The sequence below is a fragment of the Lissotriton helveticus genome, chromosome 7, assembly GCF_964261635.1.
Source record: "Lissotriton helveticus chromosome 7, aLisHel1.1, whole genome shotgun sequence".
NCBI lineage: Eukaryota > Metazoa > Chordata > Amphibia > Caudata > Salamandridae > Lissotriton > Lissotriton helveticus.
The window spans coordinates 1,908,442,760-1,908,469,571 of NC_136068.1; the positions used below are offsets into that span (position 1 = coordinate 1,908,442,760).

At 40.4% G+C, this 26,812-nt stretch overlaps 1 protein-coding gene across 1 annotated transcript; it reads left to right on the forward strand.

Annotated features, from left to right (window-relative positions):
• The first annotated feature begins 315 nt into the window (after window positions 1-315).
• LOC144770879 (trypsin-like) lies at window positions 316-3,878 on the forward strand. Its single transcript, XM_078655672.1, has 5 exons — window positions 316-452; window positions 948-1,107; window positions 1,869-2,122; window positions 2,723-2,859; window positions 3,729-3,878. Exons 1-5 carry the CDS (start codon window positions 413-415, stop codon window positions 3,876-3,878), a joined length of 741 nt encoding a protein of 246 aa, XP_078511798.1. The 5' UTR covers window positions 316-412.
• Window positions 3,879-26,812: the final 22,934 nt, after the last annotated feature.

The following is a 26,812-nucleotide window of genomic DNA, read 5'->3' on the forward strand; positions in this document are numbered from 1 at the left end:
GTTGGCTGAAATCAGAATGATACAACTCATTGCATTAATAGATTCCAAGTAACAGTATCACAGGCACTTTGTTGTAAAAATGATGCACTTGGAAGCCTCCTACATTTCGTATAATTACAAACGTTCCTCTTGGTGTGGTGTAGATCCTTTGTGTATTGAGCTGAATCTCAGAAAATTTAGCATATGGATTTTTGGGGAATATCAAGGACCCCTCCTTGGTGCGCAGCCAATCATTATCTTGTTCAAGAGCATTTCTTGATAACTTACATGTATTTAGTTTCCATGACATCAAGAGCTGAATACAGAAATAGAGTTATCCTTGGAAAGAAACAGATAAAACTCAGTCTAGCTGGGTATAAATATCTGGAGTCCCTTCAGAGGAGTCACCACTGCCAGTGCTGACAGGATCACCATGAAGTTCCTTCTGATCTGTGCCCTCCTGGGAGCTGCTGGTAGGTGCAGGGCTTTGCTCTCATTGTTAGAGATTGAAGGACATTTCATTTCAAAGTTAACAATTTTATTTTCATCAGCACAGTAATCTCCATTTCAGCTTTCAGAAAACTGGCTCTGTGACCTAGAGAGTCATGTTTGGTTCTCGAATGGCACATTATTGAATTGAAAAGTTCACGTTAAACACATAAAAATATTGAGATATGTGCTTTGTTAATGTAACTGATACTAGCAATTTTTGGAAAAGTTTTGTGATGCTGCAGTGTGGTATGCAGTTTCAGCAACTGTTAATGTGGATGTTTTCTGCAGCAATGTCACCAGACGTATGCCAATCTTACTGAAAAGCATTTCAGCATATATGTATATACCCACACACGCACACACAAACACACACATACACACCCACACACACACAACTTTTGTTGACCTGTTTACTTAGCGCCTGTATTGTGTATGTTAGTGTTATTCACCTGTGTCATTTGTTTCTTCTCCTTCAGCCGCTTTCCCCATTGATGATGATGATAAAATTGTTGGGGGCTACACTTGTGGTAAGAACGCCCTCCCTTACCAGGTGTCCCTGAATGTCGGCTACCATTTCTGCGGCGGGTCCCTCATCAACAGCCAATGGGTTGTGTCGGCTGCTCACTGCTACCAATCGTAAGTTTCCATTTGTTCCATATAGCAAAGCTCAGCAGTCACAAAAAAATTCAATTATCAATGACATTAATAAATTGCAAACGGTACCAAAGTAGTGTTTCTATGTCAGCTTATTATCAGGCCTTATTCCTATTTGTCCAGAATTATGAATACAATTATTAGTGAATGAACCTTTCAATGATTTTACCAGAGGAACCATATGCCTAAGAAGTGGTTGTAAAAACAGACATATGTGGCAACCTTTTTTACTGCTGTGGCATCACTGCTATTGCCATTGACTATATTTCACAATTTCATCTCAATTGTTGTCACAACTAAAGAGACCATGAGAGGTCATCCTACATGTGGGAACATATGAGAATATATGTATGTTATTACATTGTTGAGCAGGACTATTTAAATCATAAAGTTATTGGATTGTAATTAGGTTAGGCCGAACATTGATCCTCCCTTTGCGAACTCGAGCCACGTTGGGAAATCTTCTTTTAGTCAAAGCAGGCAACATTGTCTGACTTAATTTGAACTCACATGAGCAGAATTGAATGACACCCACTCCACTGCAATAAACAGATTAGATTTCATGGAATGAAGTTCTAATGTGCAATTGATTAGGAGCAAGACAAACCATACACTGTGTAAAGATGTTTTTTGAACAGTGAATAAGAAAGGCCTTGCCTTGTTCTCTCACAGCTCATTTTAAATCCTGTGTCTTGTCCTAAATCCATGTGATGTTAAATCATGCATCTATCTGTGTGTTCCAGGCGTATCAATGTGAGGCTTGGAGAGCACAACATTGCATCAAATGAAGGAACCGAACAGTTCATTGATTCCACCAAGGTCATCAGACATCCCAACTACAGCTCCAGGAACCTGGACAATGACATCATGCTGATCAAGCTGTCCAGAGCCGCGACTCTCAACAGCTACGTCAAGGCCGTCGCCCTCCCGTCAGGCTGTCCTGCATCTGGAACCCAGTGTCTGATCTCAGGGTGGGGCAACACGTCCGGCAGTGGCTGTAAGTAGTCAAGGAGCCAAGGATTTATCTTTAACAAGAACTTCAAGTGGGGGATGATATGCATGTCACTCATAAATAGCAGGTCAATACCGTACTGGTAATTCACTAAGGTAGTGCACACGGCCAGAATTCATCCAAGAGCAATCTCATATTGTTGATCACCAGTTCCAATTAAGTCAGATCAACATTCAATAGAAGGTTTTTAGGCTTTAATTGTAAAGTCCATTCACTTTTTAGAAGTTCGGGTAACCAATACCACCCTACACTAGCAAACAATGTATGTCAGGAAAGCAAAATAATAATAACAAAATTGTGTACTGTATTTTTGCTGGTTCTAAGCTCTCCAAAAAGGATAGAGGAAATGGAGAAAAAGGGAAAAAAAAGTCCTACAATTTACTGTAATGCACAATATCAAATCCTGAAGGATTCACCACAAGGTATCTTATCCTCTTGATTATTTAGATGTTTTCTTGTGCAGTTATAATTCTCATTATAAATTATTGAAACCAAAAGAATACAGTAGGACACGTGTTGTGCAGGACAAAAATTGATATATTTTTATTGCCAACATAAATGAATTTGTTTTCCACTTTTCCTCAGCAAACTACCCCAACACCCTGCAGTGCCTGAATGCCCCAATCCTGCCCACCAGCCAATGCACCAGCTCCTACCCAGGGCAGATCACCAACAACATGTTCTGCGCAGGATACCTTGAAGGCGGAAAGGACTCTTGCCAGGTATGTGACAGTCTAATGTGTTTCTTACATATCATCTGCAGCATGTTTGGTTCAGTGACAGAACTAAGATATTAAAGAATGTTTAACAGATTATGAGAGACAGACCTCCACAAAAGAGAGTTAATTAACAGCAAACATTTACTCACCTTTGAAGACAAAACAAGTTAAGGACATTTACCAGCATTTCACAACTCTGTAAAGTCTTTAGCAGATATTTGAGGGGTGGGAGCCTGGGCATTTAAGGACGACTTGCTGATAGAAGAGTTCAGAGGTCACCACATGCAACCTATTGGACCATGACTAATTGACCATCTCTTGTGACTACCAGCCTCAGAGTGCTCCTTTCTAAAGTTTAGGTCAGCCACTCTCTAGCCAGGTTCAAAATCCTTTTCTGCTTCCACCACCTCTGTGTTTAGAGCTCCCTCTCACCCCTCCCTCCTGACTGATGCCACGTCACTCAGTGCTCAGTAATTACATTCTGAACTTCATTATTGAATGTGCAGTTGAAGTGCAGAATTTGTCTCACAACATTCAACTAAAATTAGTAACTCACTGTCTGTGATAATTCAATGCAATGCTATGTTTGTTCATTAAGTACGAACTCTGTGTGTTATTTAAAAAAATGCATTTCATGAAAAGGATGCAATGATTAAACTAATTATGTACATGCCAAAACAACTATTAACAGAGCTGTACCCTTTCTGCCCGTATTCACACCTGTGGGATGGCTCCAGCTATGATTTCATTATTTGATGCTGATGGGTATGTGCACTGAGGATGCACTTTATTGATCAAAGTATTTGTGATCACTTATAGTATTATATGTATACTTATGGTTTATCAATTGAACTTTGCCTTCTTTCTTTCAGGGTGATTCCGGTGGCCCAGTGGTCTGCAATGGTCAGCTCCAGGGTGTGGTCTCCTGGGGCATTGGATGTGCTCAGAGAAACTACCCAGGAGTTTACACCAAGGTCTGCAACTACGTCAACTGGATTCAGAGCACTGTGGCTTCAAACTAACAACATTTCCTAGAAGCAATGGCCAACCCCACACTCATGTCTTGATGTGACTCTCTACTGTTGTGCAGGCAAAATAAATTATGGAACAAAATGGTGTGTTCATCTCTTTTGTGGAATGTGTTATTTGGTCAATCAATCAATTTCTGTATACTACTTGAGACAGCAAAGACTCAACTACACAACTATTCATTAATAAAAAATTATTTTCTAAAATATTAGCATGAATGTATTTCAAAAGAAGAGACAATCCCTTTCTTCACTAGAAATATTACCTATTTAACATGCCTTCATGTAGGGCCCAATATGACTCTCAAAATATTCACCACCTGCATTTGATTGTCACTCACAGCCTCTTAGGTATCATGAAAAGTGGTGCTATTCCACTGTGGCACTTAAACCCCAAACATGATGCTATTATCTTGTATGTGCCATTAATGGAGACAGCCATTTGTGAATGTTCCCATCCTGACACCAAGTGGCTACGTCACCCCAAACTCCTGGACATTGGCACGTCTACGTCAGGAAACAAGTAACATCAGGTGCCTGGATTTCCTTATTTCGTTATGTCAAGAAAGTGTAACACAGGTGCCTGGGAAAAACACTAGTGTTGCCAACTTCACTCAAAGATACTGAATTACTCCTAAGCTAGTTGAAAATGACTGAGAAACAGCCCTGTCTGGGTATGTGCAGCTGTGTAGGCTAAAGAGCGTGTGATTGCCTAGTCGTCTTGGTGCTAGAGGTTACTGGAAGCATAACATAACAAAACATATGTATTTATAAAGCTCAGGTTCACCCAGAGGCATTTTGGCGCTGAATAACAGATGTGTATTGTTACCCAATGGTACTCTTTTTATTTACCTCAGATGGATGACAGGCTGAGTGGTCCCACTGGGATTTGCACCTGTGGCCATGAGGTCAACCACAGATAGCTGTAGTGGACACATTAGTCCATTGAGCCACCAAACCCAAAGCAGGCTGAAAAATATATCTTGCAGATGTTAACAGGCCATACTGCTCTTAAACAGCCATGCCTTTAAAGACTTTCTGAAGGAGTGATTCTTTTCTGTTCTTAATTCCAATGCCATCAATTTCCAAAGCTTCCAAGTCAAAAAAGAAAAGCTTCTTCCTCACTATCTTCCTGTTTTAATTTTCCAGACCGAGAGCACTCTTGCTGAGCTAGATCTAAGAGTTCAAGTGAGTATATGCCAAACAAAAGTCTCTTGGAAGTGCACAGGTCCCTTTCTATGCACTGCTTTGTGCACAATACATAAAGCTTTTAATTCAATTCTGTCACTGTCAGGTAGCCAGTGAAGATTCCTGAGAAAGAAGCACGTTTGGTAATTCCCAAGTGTAAATGAGTTGTAGCATTTTGAAGGGACTGAAGTTTGTGAAGCAGTCGATTTTGAGTCCCCAGGTACAATGCGTTACAGTAATCTAATTTTGACAAAACTAGAGCCACCACCACTGTTATTTGCAAATGGAACTATTTTCCTCGGGGCTCTGAGGAGATGAAAACCGGTAGAGGTAATCTGGTTAATTTGGGCAACAAAATTAACATGATTATCAAAGCTCTCCCAGCAGTGGCGTAACAAAGGCCCCCGCAGCCCCGCGTTGCCGCGTCCCAAACTGCAGGGGAACTCCCTCAGCACAGTAATATGGCCTGAGCACTCCCAATTAAATCCGGGTAGGCAGGCCCTCCTTGTTCCTTGTAGGGGGCCCCCTCAAGTTTTGTTAGGCCCGCTGACTCCAGGTCCTTACACTTCAATAGGGGGCAAGGGAGCGCCCAAGATTATTTGGCCACTACTGCGTATTCCACAAGGACACATTTCAACTGAAAAGAACTACTTCAAATTTTTCTGAGTTCAACTTCAGACAGTTCTCCTGCATCCAGGTCACTATCTCGACCAGATAATTCTGAGAACGTATGGGAGCCTGGTCAGCATCAGTCTAAATCAATATCATAATCTGTGTTTCATCGGCACAGGTCTGCCCAAAAAATTTGATAAGTTCCAATAGAGGGAACACGTAAATATTAAGCAATGTAGGCGACAAAGACGACCCAAATGGTACTTCTCCAGGTAGAGAAAAAGGATCACATGCACATTCTCTAAAGGACACCCTTTGTTCTCTGTTTCACAAAAATGATCCTATGATGTTCTGGGCTGCACCTCTAATCAAGACACTCTCCAGCCATCTGACAAAAGTAGCATGGTCACCGTATCAAATGCTGCTGATAGGTCAGCACAGCCCTAGCTCCCTGATCCACCAATTGCCGCATGTATCTCCTCTGTGGAGGTCATTTATGCTGACTCAGTGCTGTGTTGGGGTCTAAAACTGTGTTGATAAGGATGAAGAACCTCATATGTGTCAGATAGTACCTAAGTTCTTCATTAATGGCCTTTTATGATATTGTCAAAGGAAGAGGGAGCCAAGAAATTGGTTTGTAATATTTAGTTTCACCGGGTTCCAGTGCAGCTTTCTTTAGGAGGGGGCATACCAATGCTTTTTTCCACTGCGTGGATAGGGTCCTGAAAACTAAGTTTTTTTTAAAAAGAGGAGTCAGATGCATAGTACTAGTGCTAGAAGCCATAGGTATCACATGGGGGGGGGGGCTACTGACTATCTCAGTGAAAGGGAAAACATATTTTCCAGATAAATCATGTCCCCATTGCCCAACTTCCATCAGATCTTTATAGACATCATTGACTTTGGCATTTATGACTGTGAGTTAATACATTTATATGGAGTCCTCACTGTGTCCAAAAAAACACTGGAGGAATTTTTGGCTGCACTAAATATATCAGTATAGTAATTTGGTTTTGATCTCATAGTTAGTGCTTTAGATTCATCAAGCAAAACCTTCTATTTTCCTTTCTCATCATCTTTATATTCCTTCCTCAAAATTTACTTTGCTTGGTGGCCACACCATCACCCATTTTAAAGTTTATTTCTTTATTCAAAATTATAATCTTGCAGAAAGTGTTGTCTTCCATTTCCAAAAGTCTTAACCATCTTGGATAGGACCACCATGGCCTTTTAAACTTGTGTAAAAGGTTACTTTATTGGAGTAGGGCGACCAGCAAGGAGAATGAAGAGTAGGTGAACTACCAAAGCTTCTCTCCGAGCCCCATAAATAGAGAATACATGGTCGCCTCACTGGAACCATGAGCATTAGAAAAGGGCTTGGAGGCTGCACCCGGCACAGTGCTTTGTTCTTATCTGGAGCTTGCCTCATCTCTTTTGGCTTGGTACTTTTAAATAACTTGGCCACAGAGTTAGCTGGAAATGGCTGCCATCTTGCTGCAGCAGAGCTTTACCCTTTGGTGACTGCAAACGCTGGTGCAGCAATGGCAAAGTAGGTGTTTTGTCTCTGTGAACGGGAGTTTGAAGGTGGCTTTAGAAGAGCCTGTATCTCCTTTCATGACAGGCTGCATGGGCCAGAAGTGCCTACAGGCAGGAAAAAGACAAGAAAGGTCGCAGCTCTTGGTGAGGCATGTGGATGGCGGGAGGAGTCCTTGAGATACCCCCCAAAAAAGACCTGGACTGCTCCCTCCCTCACTGCTTGGGAGGGAATTGTAGCGCGCTGTGTAGTGGGGAGCACAACAGTGCAAGAGGATTTAGTCTCTGACTTTAGACTGCAGGCAACCTGGGACTGAGACCAGTTGTGCTGGGCCTGATGTTGTCCGGACCCCTTTGGTGTACAGTGGTGGGATCCTTTCTAGTAGGATACTGTTTGAGTGTTGGGGTGCAGTTTCCTCTTCCTTAATGTGATAATGATATTCAGGGAAAACTTGAGCCTTGTATGCCCTGAACGGTTATGCTGAAAGTCAGCTAGAGAAGGGGTCAAAGATCAGTGAAGTGATATAACCTTGGGGAAATCTTGACTCAGATAGTTGAATCCCCAAGTGTATTGAGCATAGAACTACATAAATGAAATAGCTACAGAAATCTATTTCCCTCTGGGGCTTAAGCATGACTTCCAACAGAAGTACCCATGATGCATCCATCAGAGGTATGCTAGTACTGAAAGGTAGGAAAGGAGAGAAAGGTGTCAAAATGGGGAGAGGGGCAGGACCATCCCTGAAGAGACACCCAGATTCTGAAACAGGTATTAACACAACCCAGGAGTTCCTTCAAAGCTTCTTCAGAGAAATCAAGGAAGAGGGGAGCACAATCAAAGGAAGACGAAGAAGTACCTAAGGGAGTTACAACAAGATATGTGAACATTAGATAACCGGATTGCTGACCTGGAGCAGGTGGTGCTGGAGCAAGTCAGTGGCAAATGACTGAGAAGATGCATTACATAGGAAAAGGCCCTCCAACTCTAGAAGAGTGTTATGAATAGCCTCAAGCTGGAGGCTCTCGAAAACAGTTACAGGTGGAACAATATTAGGATTCAAGGCCTACAGAAAGTGAGTGAGGGGCAGAATATATACGCTTTCATTTAGGACCTGACAAACCACATCAGAAATCACCTCAATGATCCCCCTTCACCTCTATCGCACACACAGATTAGAGAGAAAAGGACCACAGAAAAATGAGCATCCAGAGGCTTACTCTGTAACACATGACAGACACAAACTCTTTCTTTATAAAGATCAAACAATGGGCTCCTTGAGACAGCGTGGAGAAATGCAAATGGTCACACACTTTCTTTGGGCACACAGCACGCATTACCAATCGGGCACCTGTGTCAGCTTATCTATGCATGGAATGCACAATAACGCTTTCTGAGGTCGCAGGAAGAAGCAAAAACTCTACTATGTGTCACCTCTGCCCAGCTTCAATACCATGACCCAGCCCACCCACAGAAAGATGAGATTCTAAGAAACTATTAACAATCATTTGAAGAGGAAAGCAGGGCCAACCACATTCACTTAAGGAAAGTGCAAAACAAGATGCAAGATATGACGTGGAGAGACCAAAGGGAGGCAGCCTGACTAGTAGACCAACTGTGTCACTCATCAAAGCACAACTTGAAATGGAGAACTAACCAGCCCTGGCACACAGTCACAACATACTTGAAGCTTGGCTGGGAGTGTTTTTTTTCCTATGATACTACTATTAATAGTGGTCTTGAGGGAGGGTATACAGACTTGTGCAGAGCAACACATAGATCAAAGTAACTGTATATGCTTTCTAAATGTGCAATAGTCTATAGTGGCCTCATGACATTATTTAAGGCTATTTCACAGATTGTGTTTTCCCATTAGAGGAGTGTGACAAGGTGCAGGGCAAATTTAGTCACCGTTAGCATTAACCTAGCAGAGCAGTAGTGCAAGGACCACACAATAAAGCTAAGAATCATGGTTCTGGAAATACCTCATATGGATTGTTGTATCATAATTAGTCATTGCAGTCAAACTACTTAGATGCTGAAACTAGTAAGTCCTAATGTTAGGGGGTCTAATGCCCCAGCTAACTATTTGGCAGTGATTGATTTGTTGAAGTAGAGCACAGGAGACATTTGAGTGTTATTGTAAGCACATCTTCTTTGAATGGCATCTGTAGAATGAAATCTAAATATTTCCCCATAAGTTCTTCCCTTCTTCAAACACAAAAAGACAGAAGTTGTAATTGTACATAGGCACATTTCAGGGTTACATTAACCGAGATGGTGTTGGTAGATAGGTGGAGATTGTGGTGCATATCAGCTTCAACATACATTATAATTTCACTACCAAAAGTAAGCAGGATGTTTTTCTCAGCTCAGCCATATCATCAATCCTTAAAAATGCACAGGTTAAGTACCGTTCAGGGGGGACCATAACTTGGTAATGGATAGACACAAAGACAGGTCTTAGTTTAGGTTTGCTGATTGTGGTGTGATCTCTTTGGGATGTAAAGCTTGGTTTGATGAGCTGGGATGGGTCAACGTGTGGAAGTCTGCACACTTTCTACTCTTCTGCACATAAAACTTTTGCACACCTAGATTATTTTATGATTAGTAATGAGCTCAAAGTCGGAATTGGTCAACATGACTGAAGGGCATATTGCTTTGTCAGACCAAATGACGATGCCTCTATTGATGCACTCAGACGCAGTCCAAAAGGGTGTCCATTTGACACCTTAATGCTTAGGTTTTACATTGCATCACAATCATGGAAGAAATAAAAGAAGCAATAACTAATTTTGTGAGTAAAATTGTCCTTCCTGATATCTCTGGGCAACAGTGTGGAAGAACCTCAAGACAATACAAAGGGCATATATTTTTCAGCAAGGCATAAAAAACTATGAGAGATGCATGTGCACAATTGGAGACTCAACTCTCTGATCTGGAGAAGACACATAGGCAGAAGTCTTCACCCAATATCTGGCATTAAATTCTGTCAGCAAGAATCAAGGTAAAGTCTCTTGATGTAGACAGAATAAAGTATGGTCTTTTGAATATTAAACACAATTTTATTCATCAAGCTAAGAGGTAAGGTCAGTAGAGATTAAAGACTTAAAAGAATCCTGAGGAATCAGTGGAGAAGTGTGGCTCACTGGTTAGAGGAGGCAGACCCGGACGCTGAGATCAGACCCGGGACCAGGGTTCAATTCCCGACGTGGCTGGGTCTTGAGCCCAAAATGTCCACGGATTCGGTAATTCTCGCTTCGGTGCCCACTCGAATCACAGGTTCACACTCTGCAACTCTGGGCAATAGCTTGCTTAATCTCCACTACGGCCCCCCGCGGCGGAATGCATGGCTTTCACCTTGGGGATACCCAGTAGGGGCTATCTCACAGGGAAAAACCAGGACGGGTTCCCAATGCAAAGCGCTTTGAGACCTGGCGGTGATATTGCGCTATATAAAAACCCATCCTTCCATCCATCCATGAGGTGAGTGGGTAACAGACAACTTAGTAACCATGGAGCTGTTAAAAATCTTTACCAGAATGTATATGTAATAAAAATGCTCTGGCACCACTAGAGGTAGCCAAATATTCACAGAAACATCTTGGATTCATAACAACTGACTCCTGGAATGAGACTCGAGACAAGCACATTGGCAGAGAGATGGTGATCAGAGCTATACATAGGCTTAAGATTGGCATTGTGATGAATAGCCTTTCTGCCTTATTACAAGGGCATTATATCCTATGGCATGTGTAGCAAGGTGAACAGGATATCCCTAATATTTTTTATGGAGCAAAACCTCCCCCAAACTCCAAATCAGGCTGTTAATAGCTTTGGAAACAAACTCTGTTTGAATAAAATTCAGGAAAAACCAAAGGTTAAATAGAAGTAATAGTCAGGTGTAGTAGCATGATCTTCCTTAAGATAAAACAACCCCATAACTAAAGGTTAAAATACTGTTATAGTTAGATTTAGTAATAAGATACTGGTTTATGTTAAACAAATTTCATGAATTCACTGAAGAAAACAATGCTAAAGTGATGTTATAGTTAGGGCTTTAAGTAATACAAGTAGTACTATTTAAAAATAAAAAAGGCACTGAAATTAATTATTATATTTTACCAAACTAACTATTGCCTGCACCCCCACCATGCACTGCTTATGACCTCACTTATTATATCACTCATGACATGTTAAATGACACAGGTGACCAAGACCCCATTGCTGGTCATCCTTCGTGGTCTTGCAGTGCACCAATCCCCGGACGTTTTTCCGTGGCATTGCTGTTCCATGGTAAAACAGTAAAATTACACAGGGGCTGCTCTCAGTATCACAGTACTACTGCAGTACCACTGTGCCTTTAACATAAATAATTTAGCACCAGGGGTTGCCCCTCTGGCCCTCCTTCCAAAAGGGTCAGGTGGTCAAGATGTCCATAACCTGCCCCCTTATTACTCACATCAATTTGTTTCCCGTCACATAGACAGAGTCCCCAAGTTATAAAATAGTGGCCACAACTTTCTGTTTATGTTGCCACCAGCCAATCAGATCTCATGTTTTGAACTCACCGCACTACAGTACTCTACTGTAGTATTGCACTGCTAGATATCCATATCTTTTTATCATTAATTTCTCAAAAACTACTGACCAGAATTACAACAAATCACAAAAAGCACACTTTCTAGGCGAAGATCTAGTTTTCTGCCAATTTTGGTGCAAATCCGTTCAGCAGTTTTTGCTGTACCTCTGTTAAAAAAAAAATATGGAAAATTGCATTGGGAAAACGCATTTACAGCCACCCCTTTTTCCTCCCACCTGCTGGACTAATCTCCTTGCAACTTTCCAGTAATAAATCAAGGTGGGTGAACATTTTGTTTTGGGGAACATTTTCATGAAGGTGTGTCAAATGACACCAAAGTTATTAACATACAAAAAAAATCATTTCCTATGGAAACACAGCTCTCACTTAAAAAACAATGGTTAAAGTAATGTTATAGTTAGGAATCGTAAGTATACATTACATAAAAAAAATACTTTGAAATTCACTAAAAGGATTTTATAGTTAGGTAAAAATCTTATTTAAAAAATACCATTTAAAAACTGATATTTACCAGTTATAATTATCTCAAGTAACAATAACTTGTCCCCTAAAGTGACTATAACAAGCACACACGCCAAGTAGTACTGTATTACCATATGTAATGCCAACCCCATGCCTGACTAAATATAGCTCATTATTTTATTATGTACTACCAAAGGTATTCATATCAGAAAAATGTCCTTCACTTTTCTCACTATCGAAAAGGGACACTACTGACTTTACAATCAACCATCAAACGGTTCTTAATTCTCACCCTGTCCAAGCAAAACACCACAAACAGAGGACGACTATGTCTTTTAATTCCACAAAAATCAAATATTCACTGACTCTACAATTATTAAAGTTTTACCAAAAGAATCCTGCAAGATAGTCTTCCATGATCAATGGCCGCGGAACATACCTTCTTCATCCAAAAGACCCCCAAACATTACTCGGACCCTTAAATATATTTTCCATTAGAATGATTAATATTTGATTTAAATAGGTTAATATGGGCTTGATGCATTTAGTGGATGGGAGACACAGAGCTTAGAATACACTTACCCATATGCACTATACCTAGCGGAGACAGAAAGAATATGACTCAAAATCGTGTTGAATGACACTTCCTCCTCAACTCCCTGAACTCCCTGTGCAATAGTCTTTGTTCCAAGTTGACTTTACTAGATGCACAATATATAAATACCTTCAAAATCCTATTTTCAGGTCTGGATTGCAGTGTAGTTGTTTCTTACAATATGCATAGAGTTGGCATATTGTTAGAATACATTACACTATTTATCATCTAACAAGTACACCCAACCCCCTAAATATGTATTGCATTCTAATGTTTGTTTCATTGATGTCTTGTATACAAAAAGCATTTTTTTACCTCAGTACACTACGAACAACACCAGTATTAATGATAACCCCATGACCTCTACCACAATAACAATGCAAGTACTATAATATCAACATCAGCACCACCAATAGCACACCAATACTTCCAACAATGTCACAAACACTATCACCTCAACCAAAGCCATACTACCAACACCACACCACTATCTTTACCACATACCAACAATAACAGTGCCACCAACACCACCAATATCACCACCAGTAACTCCACAGACACCTTAACAATAACACGTATACTACATCTACAAATTCCACTAACACTACCACCCTCACTATCTATAATGCAACCAAGAACATATGAGTAGCAGGACTACCACCAATATGACATCAATTTCATACCCATGAAAACCACGGCTACAGTCATCATCATCAGTACCACAGTCAAGATCTCTAATGCCACCATCATTGATACTGCTACTACGAAGGATGTATGACGGTACGACGCATACCGTCACAACCCGTGCTTTTACAACGCGTCTTTTACAATGCAAGTCGTAACCACGACTTGCGTTGGGGGCGCGGATAGTAAATAGTATATTTTACTATTCTAACACCAGTCCCCGTGGATACTAGGGAAGGTGTTGGAATATTAAATTTACTATTCTTTATCCTCTAGCGCCCTCCAGCGCAAGTCGTGGTTACGACTTGCGTTGTAATGGATTCGTTCTAAAAGTACTGCGGGGTAACATCCGCATCGAAAAGGATGTTCCCCACTATATGCTGTCACTATACCCATTACTATTAATGTCAGACTTCAAGTAGATCTTTCAATGCCACCACCAAAATAACATAATCAATACTCCTACTAATACCTCCACCACTGATATCATCATTACCATTCATACCACCAATAATGACACTATCACCATTACCACCATCTCCACCAGTACTATCACCCACCTGCAACGCTGGCACTACCGCAAATATCCTCACTACTACTTCCAGTATTGCAACTACAGTACCAATATCATCACCAAAACCACCACCAGTAAAATGCCACCACCAATACCCACAGAAATACTGTCACCACCAACAATGCTGCTGTTACCAGCCCTGTCAAAATCACCAAGACCACCAATGATGCCACCAACACCAAAACCGCTAGATACATTTCCACCACCAATTACACAGCTCCACAAATACCACCACCGATATCAGAACCATAATACCGGTAACCCCAATTACACCTACTCAATGCCACCACTGCCACCAGCAATACCACCATTCTCACTGCCATTAATGCCACAACAATAATGTGAAGAACAACTCCAATAATACCATGACCATCAATCCTAATAAGACCAATAAATCCAGTCATCATCGTACAATGAAGACCACTGCCAAAAATATCAACAATACTATGACAACATGAATGCCCCAACCAATAGCAAAATCAATATTACCACTAGTAACACTAATACCATCACTAATCTAATCAACAATACCATCATCATCAAACATACAATTACAAATACCACTGTACCTAACCTAAAGAAGATGCGTGGAGGGTGGCGTTTCAATAATGTAAAAATCGATTCAACACCTCATTGTAAATATTTGGGAATATTTCTCAACGCCAGAAGTTCATTTGTCAAGCAGAAATAAGTACTAAGGAACTGGCATTAGAGACTGCTGCTACAAAACTGTCCAAAAAGCTACTTGGTCCTAGCTTAATCCAATGTTGAAAGTGATGAAGGCAAAGAAAATCAACTCGTTGACGTACGCCACGAGATCATGAAGGGTATCACAAATACTCTTTTAAACAAACTAATAATCACATTTTTTAAACGTGAGTTCTATCTGCCAAAGTCAGCATCGCCAGCACAAGTTCGTCTCTGTCAAGAAATTCAGAAAAGTCATGTCAGTCATAAATATTTGTGTTACACAAAAAGGGTTTAACCCATATAGTCACGGGGACCTGGGTGCAATATGATACATATAGAGGGGCGTGTCCCCGTGAAAAACGTGTGTGCCGTAAGACCACACTAAAACACAACAACTCAATATTTAAACAATAAACAATGACATTTCAAATGGTAATAGAGTTTTATTACCAAAAGAGCAGAAAACAAATTCAATAATAATACACAATTCAATATTGTCGAAACCCCAAGGTGGGGGAGGGGGAAGGAAAGAAGGAAATACTAGGGTGGAAGGTTGTAAAGAGAATAGACACAGTAAAAATGACCTAATTATTACAAGGTTGCGTGACACAATACAAAACCTAAACAATATAAAGGCCTAGCTATGACCACTTATGACCAATTAACAAATGATCCAAAAATATATATCCGGTATGTCTAATAAATCAGATTAGTGGGGACAATGTCCGGTATATCAAAATAGAACAGTCGACGTTTCGACCCCTATTAGCAGGCTGAATGTAGACCTTTCACGGGGTCTTCATCAGGACGTCACACAGGAGAGGAGAGGGAGAGGTTGGGGCGGGCCAACATGGGGTACGGCCAGGGAAGGCTCTGTACTCTGGATTTGCGCCACGCTGCGAAGTCGCGGTCAAACAATAACGGTGGGGAACCACCACTGTTTGCAGTAATTGGAACGTCCACACGCGGGAAACAAGCTCCCTTGTTCCCGCTAAAATGTTGATATACGATGATTAATTGCCTTGATGCACTGGCGAGATATTACACCAGGACAGGCGTGGTTAACACATATATTAAGTTATTGCCTCTCAGACGCGGAGAAAAATGGTGGTCTGGGACCAACTTGACTTGAAAACCGAGGTCGTGTCGAGAAACATAAACATAAAGACGATCCGTATCTTTTGGAGGGCGCAAACTGAGGGATGTTGTGGCAATGCGAGTTCGTCAATTGCAGGGAGCCGGAGGCCAAAGAGGGGGGGGAAAAAATCGCCTTCGTTTTGAATAGTACTTTCACCTTTTGCTTCAAAAATGAACGCTGCACACGCTGAAAGGATCCGCGCTGCACCGTGTCAGTATGGGTCCGGACAGCAACTCCTCCGGCTCCCTGCAATTGACGAACTCGCATTGCCACAACATCCCTCAGTTTGCGCCCTCCAAAAGATACGGATCGTCTTTATGTTTATGTTTCTCGACACGACCTCGGTTTTCAAGTCAAGTTGGTCCCAGACCACCATTTTTCTCCGCGTCTGAGAGGCAATAACTTAATATATGTGTTAACCACGCCTGTCCTGGTGTAATATCTCGCCAGTGCATCAAGGCAATTAATCATCGTATATCAACATTTTAGCGGGAACAAGGGAGCTTGTTTCCCGCGTGTGGACGTTCCAATTACTGCAAACAGTGGTGGTTCCCCACCGTTATTGTTTGACCGCGACTTCGCAGCGTGGCGCAAATCCAGAGTACAGAGCCTTCCCTGGCCGTACCCCATGTTGGCCCGCCCCAACCTCTCCCTCTCCTCTCCTGTGTGACGTCCTGATGAAGACCCCGTGAAAGGACTACATTCAGCCTGCTAATAGGGGTCGAAACGTCGACTGTTCTATTTTGATATACCGGACATTGTCCCCACTAATCTGATTTATTAGACATACCGGATATATATTTTTGGATCATTTGTTAATTGGTCATAAGTGGTCATAGCTAGGCCTTTATATTGTTTAGGTTTTGTATTGTGTCACGCAACCTTGTAATAATTAGGTCATTTTTACTGTGTCTATTCTCTTTACAACCTTCCACCCTAGTATTTCCTTCTTTCCTTCCCCCTCCCCCACCTTGGGGTTTCGACAATATTGAATTGTGTATTATTATTGAATTTGTTTTCTGCTCTTTTGGTAATAAAACTCTATTACCATTTGAAATGTCATTGTTTATTGTTTAAATATTGAGTTGTTGTGTTTTAGTGTGGTCTTACGGCACACACAGTCATAAATATTGGCTTCACCTGGATCATAGTTTACAAAAACTTGGCGACAAGGAATTCTGGGGACCAAACCCCTCCCAGCTGGCATTAAAAGCAGTCAGCAAGAAGAGCATCAGGTTGTGGTCCTTTTTATTCGGACAGGGCAATATTGTCAAAAAGTAAACACGCCTGGGCAGTGATCACAAATTTTAAACCAGTATTCGTACCCCCCTATTTATCAAGCACGTATGCACTTTATCTGAAACTAAAGTTCCTGGCCCTAAGGATAGATGAATGGCCTTTTTCAAAGAACCTTCCTGAATGGAGCCGCCCAGATAATCATACCCAATGTAGGTTGTGCAGCTGCCATATTGAAGGAATTTAACATATAGTTTGTCTATGCCCCACAATGCTTACTGCTAGATGTTTTTATTGCAAGGAGAATGGATTAGGCTCGGAATTCGATCATGCCGCCAAGCCACAGTAGCAGCCTTAAACCTGGACAACACGAAGTTGAATATTGGGTTAACATATTTGTCATCAAGGCATTAAAAATGTTAGAAGTCATTGGTGCTGCTAACTACTCCCCACCATAGCAGCGCAGTATCCCATCTGGGTACAGTAACAGTTTTTTTACCACCAAAAAACTGTTGACCGGAACTTGGCCTTCGAGTCGAACATTAACTGCAGAGAAGCTCTGCTGAGTTTTAAGTAAAATGTCAATTGCAACTTCCGTAATTCTATTTAATGTTTCTTTTAAGAATATGCTGCAAGTGTTTTTATATTGTAAGGGTTTTAATTGACTAACAATAAAGTTCTTATTATTATCACTCTACCTATACTACCCCCACTACCATCACCATTAATAAAGCAGAATTTACTTTAACATAATCACCCAAGCTATCACTGGATCCGCCACCTCCATCAGTACCCCTATGAATAATGCCACAATATCACCAATGACACAACCAACACAGAGAAATAATACAAGTACTACCACGAAAATACCACTATCACCAAAATCATAACTAGCTAACCAGCTAACAAAGCTAGGACTACCTACAAAGCACCATTTATGCTATCACTTCCTCCACTAATGGCATACCACCACCCCTAAGAAAACCACCATTGACATATCTCCCATCAATAATGCAATTTTTTACACTTTCTACCAGCACAATACTAATTTGAATGCCAATACAAATAGACATAAACAATGCCACCAGTCATTACTACCACCAAACCACCCTCAACAATTCCACCACCAACCATACAGCCGCCGATACAAATACCCCAATGCCATTACCACCAGAAATTTCTCCGCCACCATCAATATCACCACTTCATCACTGGTACCAATGTGTCCAGATTGAATATGTTCCTTTATTTCTGTCTGCCTGTATTAGCATGTATCTTCATACTAAACAGAGAACTAGTCTTGTTTGCTACAATGATAGCGCCACAGATGATGTCCAACCCGGATATACATGGTATATAAGTTGGAACATGCTGTTAATAATGTGTAGTTTGATATGACTACTGCAAAATTATCCTTAACATAAATATCATATTAATTGGCTACATAAAATAAACTTATAAGTGTTAATTCTCCTATATTTAGAATATATATTAAAACTGCATTTTTAACTGAGGCTAGAGTGACCGAAATATATCTATGGGTTGCAAAATTGTATGTTCTCTATTGATGGAATGGAGAATATACCATATTATATAATAACATTTCTAGTGCACTATAAAATGTGAGGTGCACAGTCTAAATATCGAGTTTGAAATATCCACCTACAAAAATATTGTGTTGAAAAAATCGAAGGTAAATAATATCGAGGTCAAGAATATCGTTGGACAGAATATCGAACCTAAGGTAAGTAATATCGATTTTTTTTATATCGATGTAAGTAATATCGAAGTTACTAATATCGATATTTGTATTATTGTTATGTATTTCATTATGTATGTGTAATATTTTTTTGTTAAGTATTTTACTTGTTTTAAATTATATGTGTATAATTGTTATATATTAATAATGTTATTTTTAAGTACATTTTATGTTTTTGTACCGGAGCGGATTGTGGGTTTATAGGGGAATAGGGTGGGAAGTAATTAAAATATACTAAATGAATTATTAATTTTGAGGAATTATCAATTCATTTTAATTAATGTTGTGTTTATTACTGTAGCGGATTGTGGGATTATAGGGGAATTGGGTGGGAAGTAATTTACTTGTAATTAATTAATGGTTTATTTTTATTTATTGGAATGGGTAAATATTTTATTTTTATTTAATTATTAATTGGCAATTAATTATTTTATTTGATGATTATTTTTTTTAATTGGTAATTATTGCTTTTAATTGGCAAATATTTGTTTTAATTGGTAGTCCATTTTTTGTTGGTAATTAATTTTGTTAATTGGCAATTGTTTTTAATTGGTAATTATTTTTTAATAATTGGAAATTATTTTTAATTAATTAGTATTTTTTGTAATGAAAAAGATTTTATTGTTCAATATTTATTATTTGATGACTAATATGTATTAATTAATATGTATTGGTATTTATTATTAATGTATTGTTAATTAATTATTCAATTGTAATTATGTTTTTAATAATTATTAATGGGTATTTGTAAATGATGTAGAGTTATTAAAAAATGTAATTATTTATTATTTTAAATACAAATTTTTTGTATAATTATGTTATATTTAAATTCTATGCTATCCAATGTTTTCCCTACTGTTTCACTCTCTCGAGTTGGAATAGTAATTTTTACCCCTACGCTATCCAACGCATTCCCTACTGTTGCACTCTCTGGAGTTGGAATAGTATTTCTAACCCCTACGCTATCCAATGCTTTCCCTACTGTAGCACCCTCTGGAGTTGGAATAGTAATTATTACCCCCACGCTATCCAACGTTTTCCCTACTGTTGCACCCTCAGTAGTTGAAATAGTAATTTTTACCCCTACGCTATCCAACGCTTTCCCTATTGTTGCCTCCTCTGGAGTTGAAATAGTAATTTTTACCCCTACGCTATCCAATGCTTTCCCTACTGTTGCCCCCTCTGGAGTTGGAATAGTAATTTTTAACCCCTACGCTATCTAAAGCTTTCCCTACTATAGCACCCTCTGGAGTTGGAATAGTATTTTTTTTACCCCTACGCTATCCAACGCTTTTCCTACTGTAGCACCCTCTGGAGTTGGAATAGTAATTTTCACCTCTACGCTATCCAACGCTTTCCCTACTGTAGCACCCTATGGAGTTGGAATAGTAATTTTTACCCCTGCGCTATCCAACGCTTTCCCTACTGTAGCACCCTCTGGAGTTGGAATCGTGATTTTTACCCCTACGCTATCCAACACTTTCCCTACTGTTGCCCCCTCTGGAGTTGAAGTAGTAATTTTTTCCCCTACGCTATCCAATGCTTTCCCCACTGTTGCATTTTCTGAAGTTGGAATAGTAATTTTAAGTGTTACGCTATCCAATGTTATCATTACTGTAGTTTTTTTGGGACTTTGAATAGTAGTTTCATTTATTTAGCTATTTAATATTTGTATTATTATTTTTGATCATGTAGTATATTATTAATTTTAAAAATATTGAAAGTATATATATTTTTGTATGTATTAAATATAATATTTCCTTTTTATTTATGTTATTGTTTTATGTGTGTAGATGTATTTGCAATTTATAATACTTTTTAATAATTTATAAGTTATTAAAATACTTATTAAAACGTATTATTAGGTAAGTATATATTATATTTTTTATGTATATGTTTCATTAATGTTATAATATTGTATATGTATTATTTATTAATTTTAAACATTATTAAATATTTTTAACTATGTTTATTTGGTTTATAAGTATTATTTACTTTATTTTTACACTTTTTTATTTAAAAAACCCAATATTTTTAATTACAATATTTTTAACTTCGATATTTTTGTACTTACCATGTTGGAGATAGGCTGTCGATATTCTTGCTTCTGATATTCCAATGTCGATTTTTGTGTAGGTCCATATTTTTTCCGTCGATATTGTGTCAGTGATCCAAAATATGAGGCATCTGAGTGCTTGCAACTAGGTAATCTTGGACATTGAAATAAAGCTAAGGCCCCCATTAGGATGGCGGGCAGACTTTGTCCGCCCGCCACCCTTGCGGAAAACGGGACCGCCCGCGAGCTGAGCGGCGGTCCCGCACTGCATATTAGGATGCGCCCGCCACAGTGGCGTGCGCATCATGCATTTTTAACATTGTGGCGGGCGGTGCTCTAAGCACCGCCCGCCACAATGCTAAATATGCATGTATGGGGTAAAAGGCAGGTAAAAGGCAGGGGGGTACCACAGGTACCCCCCATGTGCACCCCCCAACCCCCTTCACCATGGGGGCTCGCAGGGGGCCCCCAAAGTGAAGACTGCATGCCTTTCCGCATCTATTTGAGCCCATCATAATATGGCTGGCGGTGTCTAACAGACACCGCCACCATATTAAACGTTTTCCGCCCTGGTCGCAAGGCGACCGGGGTGGAAAAGCGGCGGACGGTCTTTCCGTCCGCCACGGTCCCCCCCGCCATCCTAATATGGCGGGGGGAATTTAGGTGCGGATGGCGGGTAGAGTGCCCCCGCCAGCCTATCGGGGGCAATCCACCCACCATCCTAATGGGCCCCTAAGTCTTTAAAAGGGCTATTGAAAGGGTGGAGTCACCACTCAAATATGTGTCAAGTGTGAGTAGATTTCAGTTTTTTAATCGTTAAGGAGCAGCCATCCTACAGGTGGGTCTTTTCAAAGTATTACTGTTGTCCAGAGTTCAGGGCATTGCAATGCAAAACGTATGTCTTAAGAAAAGTATCCCAAAATGTATTCTGGATTCTATTAGCAGTCAGTGAATAATGGCCAAGTGGCATAAAATGAGCAAACATTAAGGTTCCACATACAATCCTCGGAGTGAGGCTTAGAATGTCTTGCATTTTGACTCCTCAGCCTACAATTCAAGAAGAAATGGGTCTGAGTACTACAATGCTTTTAAATATATTGATTTAAAAACAAATAACTTGTCACTATTCTGGTCTAAGAAGGTGGAAACTTGTCTGGAGGAGACATGTGGTTACTGTTGGGGATGTACTGCCCCTACTGGAGCAGGACCAAGCCTGATTTGCATATGGCTATCCTTTAACTAGAGAGGCATAGTGGGTGAAGAAGGATCATCTGAAACATTGCCCTGGGTGATTGAGATTAAAAACAAGCATTCATTCTATCACTTAGTTGCTTTTTTGCCGTTGATTTAAACATAGATATGATTGGCCAACTAATTAATACTTATCTTGTCCTAACAGCATGGCATGGGTTCTTTATATTGAAATTTGGCTCCAGAATATTATTTAATTTTCAGTTTAGCTGTGTTTTCACTCAGTGACATTCAAAAACTTGTAACAAATAATCGCTCATGAAATGTTAAAGCAACGGTGGGCCGTCTTCAATCTAGACTGCATCCAAACAAGCATGAGAATTAACATGCACTTCCAATCATGGTGCTTAAGTTACGGTTTTGTAATGATTACCCCAATCAATTAGGTTTCTTATAAAGCATAACTACTCACCGTAAGGGTCTCAAGTCATGCGTGGTGAGGGTGGGTCTGGATTCAGTCGAAGAGCCAGGTCTTGAGGTCCTTCCTGAATTGTGACAGTGATGGTGATTGCCTGAGGTGCAGAGACAGGGAGTTCTAGGTCTTCGCAGTGAGGTAGGAGAAGGCTCGTCCTCCAGCAGTGGTCTTGCGGATCCATGGGATGGTGGCCAGGGCCAATTGGGAGGAGCGGAAATGTATGGTGGGAGTGTAGAAGGAGAGGCAGTGGTTGAGGTATGCAGATCCGGCTTGATGGAGGGCTTTGTAGACGTGCATGAGGAGCTTGAAGGTAAATCTTTTGTTGATAGGTAGACAGTAAAGGATGAGTCTTACAAAGGCGTTTTGGATGTTCTACAGTTTCTTTTCAACTTTCTGGGTGGTGCCGGCGTAGAGTGCATAGTCGAGTCTGCTACTGATGAGAGCACGTATGTCCATTTTCCTGGACTCGGTGGGCGATCCACTTGAAGATCGAACGAAGCAGGCAGACAGTTCTTGAAGCAGGAGGATGAAAGGACTTTGATTTGGCAGTTCATTGAGAACGAGGCGTCCAGGATGAAGCAGAGGTTTTCTGAGTGATCCGTAGGTGTGGGGGGCTTCCGAGCGCTGCGGGTCAGGCGGAGGGGGTGAACCCAGGATGAAGGCTTTGATCTTGCCTTGTCTGAGTTAAGCTTGATACAGCTGTCCTTCATCCAGGTGGTGACTGCCTTTATTCCATTGTGAAAGTTGCTCTTGGTGGCTTTGGGTTCTGAATGTGAAGTGAGAGAATCAGCTTGGTGTCACCAGCAAAGGAAACAATGTTGAGTCCATGACTTCTGACGGTGGATGCAAGCAGGGCCATGTAGGTGTTGAAGAGGGTGAGGCTCAGGGAGGATTCCTGATGCACTCCGCAGCTGATATCTGTGGTTTCTAAGTTCAACAGTGGAAGTCTGACTCTCTGTGTTCTGCTGGTAAAGAAGGAGCAGGTCCATTCTAGGGCTTTGTCATGGATGTCGGCATCATGGAGTCTTGCGCAGAGATCATGGTGGAAGATGGTGTCAAAGGCAGCTGAGTGGTCTCAGAGGATACGGGCAGCAGTTTTGCCTCGGTCAAGGAGGGTGTGGCGCAGTGGCCAGGGCAACTAACTCCGGAACCTGGGGGCTCAATGTTTGATCTTCGGTGACAGCGGCAGGTCAGCCCAGCACCATGTGACTCTGGGCATTAGCTTGCTTAATCATTCAGATGGCCCCCAACAACTTGAAACCTTTGGGTAATTGTTTATGCTTTACAAATACTGGACATTTACATTTGTCTGTAGCAGCAAGGAGAGCAGTCTCTGTGCTGTGGTTGCTCCTGAAGCCCAATTGGGAGATTTACAGGATGTGGTTTATTACCATGAACTTGGAATTGGGCATTGATGGCTTTCTCAATACCTTTGGATGGGAAGGGGAGAAGAGAGATGGGTCTGTAGTTCTTGAGGTCCGTCAGGTCGACAGAGAGTTTCCTCAGCAGGGGGTTGTCTGCTTGCTTGATTACCTAATTAATGTCATACAAAAGCATATCAAAAGCAGATTTCAAGTCAATGTAACATGCCAATATTCCTGCTTTTTTACTTGCAGCTTTTTCAATTAAGATCGTCAATGCTGCCAGGTTTGTGATGGTACCCATGCCTTGCCTGAAACCTGTTTCAAATTTTGGAATTATTCTATTTTCCTCCGTCCACTCCTGTAGATATCGTAAAATACAAGTTGCAAAGAGTTTTGCCTCTACATCAATGATGGCAATGAGCCTGTAGTTCCCGGGTTCTATTCTTCTACTGTTTTTATAAATTGGGTAGAAACGATTTCCTTTCCAAGACTGTGGCATCTTATTTTCACAAAACAGTTGGTTAAAAAGTGGTGTGAGATAATTGGCCCAGAGTTCAGGGTCTTCCTTGAAAAGGGCATTTGGAAGCCCATTTGGCCCTGCGGCACCTTCAGATTTCATTTTTTTAATCAATATTTTTATGTGTTTTATTGTTGTTGATGGCATTAGGTTGTACGAATCCAGAGTTGTTTGGTCTCCTTCCAGTTCCTCTTTTTCAAGAGTGAGTGCCGGTAATTTCGGTTTTGTGTCTTCTGCTTCATCTATGCTTTCTTCTTACCACATATGTGTACCTGTTTGAATATTATACAGTTTGTCAATATATTGCGACCAAGCTGATTCACTTATTCCTACATTCTGTCGGGTTCCTGTTCCCTTTGTTAGTTTAATTCACTGCTGCTCGGTAATTTGCTTACCCACAGCAGTTTCTCCCAAAGGTTTTCCGTATGTGTCCATTTTGCATCTCTGCACTTTTCCTTTTATTCCTTTCTCATTTTTATGATCTTACTATTGTCTCTTTCTATTCCCATTCTGGCTGCTACAGCGTTTACTCCAACCTCCTTTGAGATGTTTCTCTTTTGATCTCTCAGCTGTGTGTTGTACCATGGTTCCTTATCGGCTCCATACGACCCTTTGCCTACTGGTTTTTCTGAAAATGTATTTAACAAAGACGTACGCAGATTCTCCCAATCTTGTACTAATAAATGGACATAAAGTGTCCCAGTATTGTCTACATGATTGTTTACTGTGTCCTTTATTTCTTTAATGATTGTTCCTCTCCATTTAAGTTTCCTTTGATTATATACTTCTGGCATTACGGCTAAGGATGCTGTACTCTTTTTTTGCAGCAAGTTTAGATGTAGTACTGTTTCTTGAGGAAAGTGGTCACTCTCTGGCCGGGTTTTAATGCATAAATAATCAAAGTGCACAAGATCCTTGCTGATTATTGTGCAGTCTATAGTGGTTTGTTTTCCACTTAAAAAGGGAATTCCCCCTGATTGTTCTCCCTTTGTATTTCCATTTAGAATGACAACACCTAGAGATTTCAGGTCTTGCTTCCATTTGTTTACTTGGGGTGATTTTTGGCTTCTGCTCTTGTTATGATTGCCCCCTATCAAATTGCAATTAAAATCACCTGAGACATTCATCTCATAATTTTGATATGTTACTTGTAATGTTTTTATCAAGTTGATCAGATTTTACAGTTTTTCAATTTTCTTTTTCTTTTCAGGGTGGATGTCTATTTTTAAAATCAGTAACTTCCACCAAGCTGTGTTAGAAGGACGCTTACATTCCAGTTTCGTGACTTGTATCCAGTTTTCTCCGGGATCCAGTTCCTCTACTTTCCAATCATATTCTACTGTTATGTATGTGGACAGGGCCCCCCTTGGATGTCCGTACTTTGCAACCTTTTCTGCCATGACATTGAATTCTTCATATCCTGCTTTATGTCTTGATGTTTCGTTCCATGTTTTGTAGGAGGATTATGTTGAATTTTCCCAGAAAGGAGATGGTCTCCAGGTCCTGTTCCATTTCCCTAAAACCATGGGTGTTCCAGGAGCAGATTCTTATTATCTCCTCCTTTTGTATAAATGCTTGGGTTTTTGTACGTTGCTCCCTTCTGTCTTTAATGTTTTCATCAGGATTGATGTAAGTTCAAAGTATGAGGTACCCAGGACCAATCTTGATTTCCTTAAGACTGATGGTTAGACTGTCTAGTATTTGTACTGTTTAAACATGAATCCCGGCTTGTTTGTTGGGTTGGGTTCGTACTTCTTGCTCCCTTTAAAACAGAAGTTGCTTTTTAGTTTGTGTTTGCTAGTTGGTATGCTTCATCGTTTAATAGCGGGTATGGATATTTTATGCGCATTGGGTATGCTAGCGTTATGCCCCAAGCTTCAAAGACCGCTCTTGTAGAGAATATCAACTCAGTTAGTTCTTTTGACGCCCATGTTATGCTGGTTACTTCCAATTCTGTCACTTTATTCATTTGAACAAATTCTCCCACCAAGAGTTCTGCTGATGTCATTTTCCTTCATTTTGGAATCTCTTTAAATAGTCGCATTAAGTTTGGCCTGTTTAAAGTATGCACTTTGCCTTTAGTTGAATATGCTGGCCTAAATATTAATTTATAACCTGACTGCTGAATCGATTTGTTGGTTCTGGTTTTGATTTGATCCAATTTTATCCATTAAAGATACCCGAACATTGTTTGTATTTTGATTCCTAAAGTCTACGATGGGCCTTTCTTGTGGGGAGAGTTTGGTGTTGAGA

What these genes read in the sequence shown, in the direction of transcription:
- LOC144770879 (XM_078655672.1), top strand. Translation starts at nt 413, where the DNA reads ATGAAGTTCCTTCTGATCTGTGCCCTCCTGGGAGCTGCTG. An exon ending in GCTGCTCACTGCTACCAATC is followed by an intron (nt 1,108 to 1,868) that starts GTAAGTTTCCAT and finishes TGTGTGTTCCAG; the next exon opens with GCGTATCAATGTGAGGCTTG. An exon ending in CAACACGTCCGGCAGTGGCT is followed by an intron (nt 2,123 to 2,722) that starts GTAAGTAGTCAA and finishes ACTTTTCCTCAG; the next exon opens with CAAACTACCCCAACACCCTG.